The 4,659-nt window shown below is 40.8% G+C and overlaps 2 protein-coding genes across 2 annotated transcripts in view; both read right to left on the bottom strand.

The window, feature by feature from the left end:
* LOC105001169 (endogenous retrovirus group K member 7 Gag polyprotein-like) overlaps window positions 1-976 on the bottom strand; it is a 2,343-nt gene extending 1,367 nt beyond the window's left edge. The window contains 2 exon segments of the mRNA XM_010857347.1: window positions 79-227; window positions 282-976. Of these exon segments, the coding sequence (XP_010855649.1) occupies window positions 79-227; window positions 282-976 (844 nt within the window).
* Window positions 977-3,496: 2,520 nt separating this feature from the next.
* On the bottom strand, window positions 3,497-4,453 carry LOC105001168 (olfactory receptor 6-like). Its single transcript, XM_010857346.1, is given in 1 exon segment — window positions 3,497-4,453. A coding segment is annotated over 1 exon segment (957 nt).
* Window positions 4,454-4,659: the final 206 nt, after the last annotated feature.

The following is a 4,659-nucleotide window of genomic DNA, read 5'->3' as shown; positions in this document are numbered from 1 at the left end:
TTGATTTCCTAAAGCCTCTATAATAGCCTGAGTAAACGGCGCAGTTGGGCCGTATTGTGCACAAGCCATTTTAAACTCTTAGTTGCTTAAAGGGTAGCGGTTCATAATACCTCTGCTGTTGAGCATTTTCAAATACTGGATAGATTCCTGAAAACCCGGGAATATGTTCTCCTTCATCATTAGCTCCCTTAATCGCTTGTTGAAAAGGAGATAATAATATCTCACTTCTAATTTTTAGGTTTTCACCGGGCAAAGAAGCAGGGATAGATATAAGCTCTCGCGGTTCTATGAAAGGCGGAGGTGGATCAAGCCCAGCAAGAACCGAGGGAGGACCTGCTGGAGGCACAGGCTGACTGGAGTGGGAGTCTCCCTGTGCGTCCTTTTTTACTGCTATAACAATTTTCTGAATTAAATTCTCCAGCTGTTCTTCGGAAAGCCCTGAATGCTTTAATTCCCCTTTTCCTGTGGGGGGTTGCATGCTAACCATCATCTCCCAAGGCATATCCTCTCTATGATACTGAGCCACTTGTTCATTTAACTCTTCCTGTTCATCAGAGCTTAACACATCATCATTCCCTCCAGCCTTACAAGCTGTTCCCTCAGGCATGGCATAAAGCGGCTCAGGCGGAGGGGCGGAAGGCTCTGCAACTTCGGGTTCTGTGAAATCCCCGAGGGCCGTCTGAATCTTATGTCCCTCATGTTCAGGATCCAGACAGTCTCTTATGCGAGTCCACAAAGAAAAAGCATCCACAGGGACACGATTGGGACCATGTAAGGAGTAATATGTCTGCAATTGTTTTCCTACTTTCTTCCAAGTTTCCAGACTAACTGTTCCTTCCTCTGGAAACCAAGGACAAACATCTTTTATAAAAAGTAAAAATTTCTCTAACTGTAACTTATTTACATGAATTCCCCTGCCTTTTAACATAGTTTTCAACATATGTACAAATAACTGGCGGCTATTGCCTTGTCCCATGATTTATTACTCTCGACAATAACACTCCCTGCCCTTTACTTTAATTAATTAGGAATTCCTCGTTACTTACTTCAATCTTAGCAGGCAGCGGCCATCGTCGTGCTCCAATTCCCGAGTCCCTGACCTGCTGGTGCCAGCCGGCAAAGTCGATCAGGTCCCGAGAACGTGCACGGCGTGGCTGAGAAAGAAAACTACAGCAAACTACAGCAAAGATGAGGTCTAGAGGTTCAGACACGTCTCCACGAAGGGACGCAGTCTGACCACGACTTTATTCAGCATCTTATATTTATACAGGAGAGCGTGAGAAAGACAAGACAGTTAGCATTTTTATTGGTTGACCTATACATCTTACAAAAAGTCACAAGAAATCTTGAGAGCATGGGAATGGCACCCTGTTATTATTTCTTACACCAGATAACATTTCTCTGTGTGTGAGAAGTTTGTCCAGAACTCCAGGTGTCTGCAGTAAATAATCGCCTAATCTCTGGGGTGGCGGGACAGAGAGCTATGTTTGCAAGCAAACCCTCAAGGACTGAGGCAGCTCCCAGAGCTGTGTCCTTTAGATAAAGGACCCTGTTCTCACGGGCAGCTCCCCACAGGTGGTAGTGGTGGTAGTTAAGTCTCTCAGTCGTGTCCGACTCTTGCGATCGCATGGATTGCAGACTGTCAGGCTCTTCTGTCCATGGGATTTCCCAGGCAAGAATTCTAGAGTGGGTTGCCATTTCCTTCTCCAAGGGATTCTTCCTGACTTGGGAATCAAATCCAGGTCTCCTGCACTGCAGGCGAATGCTTTACCAACTGAGCTATGAGGGATATTATTAGAAATTATACAGTGGTTAGACTAAAAATCATGAGGGCCAGGAAAATATATCAGGTTTGGATAAGCTGAAAACTACCACAGTTTATAAAACCAAATTAAAACAATCTTATCTGATATTTTTTCTTAAATTTATTTATTGTTGGCTATGCTGGCTCTTCATTGCTGCCTGGGCTTTCTCTAGTTGCAGTAGTGGGGCTTCTCATTGCTGTGGCTTCTGTTGCAGAGTACTGGGCTCTATTGAAGTGGGCTTCAATAGCTGTTGTAGGTGGGCTCAGTAGTTGCAGCTCCCAGGCTCTAGAGCACAGGCTGAATAGTTGTGTCTCATGAGCCTAGTTGCTTCACAGCATGTGGGATCTTCCCGGATCAGGGATCAACCTGTCTCCTGCCTTGGCAGGCAGATTCTTTACTACTGAGACAACAGAGAAGCCCCTCATCTGATCTTATATAAAAACTTAATACAAAATAGGAAGACCATGTAATTATAATGTAAAGCAAAACAAAACAAATATAGTATATAAATTAATAACCCAATTAAAACTTATGAAATGTGGCTTCTAAGTTGTTAAGGTGAAATGGCATGCCTGCCATCCTTAAACTCTTGGCAGAACATATTTTGTTAATTCGCTCATCCAATATGTTTGCTAAGCCAGACAGAATCCATTTTTCCTCTATCATTTTATAATGGCTGAATGAAAGCATGTACTACTTCTTAGCGTATTGCATCCACCATTACAAAATTAAAATAAAAAATTTAGAAGGGAGATGTTCTGGGAAACTTGGAAAAATCTTATACATCCAGGCCAAGTACTGTCTAACAAAAGCAGTTTCGTGGCTCTTGTCAATGCCAATGCTTACTTTACCTGAAAACTAGGGGGCTTTAATGAATTGCTTCTAGTTTTTCTGAGTCTAAGCCCCAACTATAACACCTCCAAAATTATAAATGTAGAAGTTCCAATAAAGGAAGAGAACTAAAGTGTGAAATTATGTATTTTATAAATATATCCCATTTGTTGGAAAATTTACATTGTATGTATTTTATACTATAAAAATTTATATTACATATCATATAATACATTTTATAAGTGGGTTTTATTATAAAATGGGTATTTTATATTATATATATGTATGTATACATACATATGTATATAAAATCCTGTTTTCTCTCTACCATGGTAAGTTTTGCACACTATCTTGCAATGTTTCTTTTGGAGTCTGAAAGGTATTTCTCTCTCATTTTTCCATAGATTTTAAAAAGTAATTAAATGAGATATCATTAAGGTCAATTGATTATAAAAGGAAAAGTCCCCTAACCCACTAGGAGGCAAGCAGCAGGTCACTACATTGACTATTGCAGAACTTCTTTTTGGATATGCCTCCTAAGATAGAAAGGGCTTTTAAAACAAAACAAAATTAAACTGAAAAAATGCCATTAATATAACTCTAAAAACTAGTTGTATAACTATTTCTGAATATCTTCTTGAAAAATAGAATTACTTTATAATGATTTTACTAATATATGTGTTTTAGAGTTCTGATTATTTAACTCTTTGCCTCCTAAAAGAAAGAATTTAATTAATACAAGAAAGAAAAGAGAAATTTCTTTGATATATAACCTCTTATTCCTTAATTATTGTATTAAGTCAGTATGTTTATCATTGCAGATGATGAAAAAAAGAAGAAAATCTGAAATCCGAATTTCTTCAGCAAAGAGAATCTCTCAAGAAAAGAGCTCGGCCACTTGCCATGGTTTTTCTGATGGCATTTTTGACCTCCTTGTTCCTCAGGCAGTAGATGATAGGGTTGAGCATGGGAGTAAAGACTGCATATATGGCTGAGATCAACTTGTTAGAATTTTATGAAGCAATGGCCCGAGGTCGGACATACATGAAGATCACAGCTGTGTAGAAGATGACTACCACCATAAGGTGAGAGGCACAGGTAGAAAAGGCCTTCCGCTGCCCAGTGGCTGAAGGAATGTGCAGGATGGCAGAGACAATGAAGGCATAGGAAAGGACAGTGGCTGAGAGAGGAAACACAAGGATGATGATGGCTAGCACAAAGTCTACCATCTCTGCCATAGATGAGTCCATGCAGGCCAATTTGAGGATGGGGGAAACATCACAGAAAAAATGGTTCAAGATATTATTACTACAGAAGGAAACTTGGGAGATGAAGTATACTTTTGCCAAGGAGACAGTAAAGCCACTCAGCCAGGAACTGATGGTTAGCTGAACACAAAATTCTGTGGTCATCATAACCGGATAGCGAAGAGGCCAACATATAGCCACATAACGGTCATAGGCCATGGCAGCCAAGAGCACACACTCAGTACAGGCAAGTGACATGAAGAAATAGAGCTGGGTCATGCATCCCAAGAAGGAGATGGTATTGGGACAAAGCAGGAATCCAGCCAGCATCTTGGGGACGGTGACAGATATATACCAGGTCTCCAGAAAGGACATGGTGCCCAGAAAATAATACATGGGCTTGTGCAGGGATCCAGTGACCCATATGGTGAGGATGGTGACTACATTCTCCAACAGCACAAACAGGTAGGTGATGAGGAAGAGGAAGAAAAGCAGAACTTGCAGCCAAGGGTAAGTAGGGAAGCCCACCAGGACAAATTCACTGATATAAGTGATATTTTCCTTCCACATAATTAGGACATCAAAAGACAAAAGATTAAATGATGGCAGTACCAGATTGAAGAGTGAATCCACATTGGCACAAGGGGCCCTCAGGCTACATTAAACACAACCCTAGGGTCATAATCTGGTTGTGGTGTATGATTTAGGTCACTGGAGGCCACAGCATCTTCTCCAGAAAATCAGGTGTCAGAACAGGACCTGAAAACAAATAGAAC

Source organism: Bison bison, unplaced genomic scaffold (assembly GCF_000754665.1).
Source record: "Bison bison bison isolate TAMUID 2011002044 unplaced genomic scaffold, Bison_UMD1.0 scf7180017864379, whole genome shotgun sequence".
In the NCBI taxonomy this organism is placed as follows: domain Eukaryota; kingdom Metazoa; phylum Chordata; class Mammalia; order Artiodactyla; family Bovidae; genus Bison; species Bison bison.
Note: the sequence above shows the minus strand (reverse complement) of the source record. Positions and strands in the feature narration are given on the sequence as shown.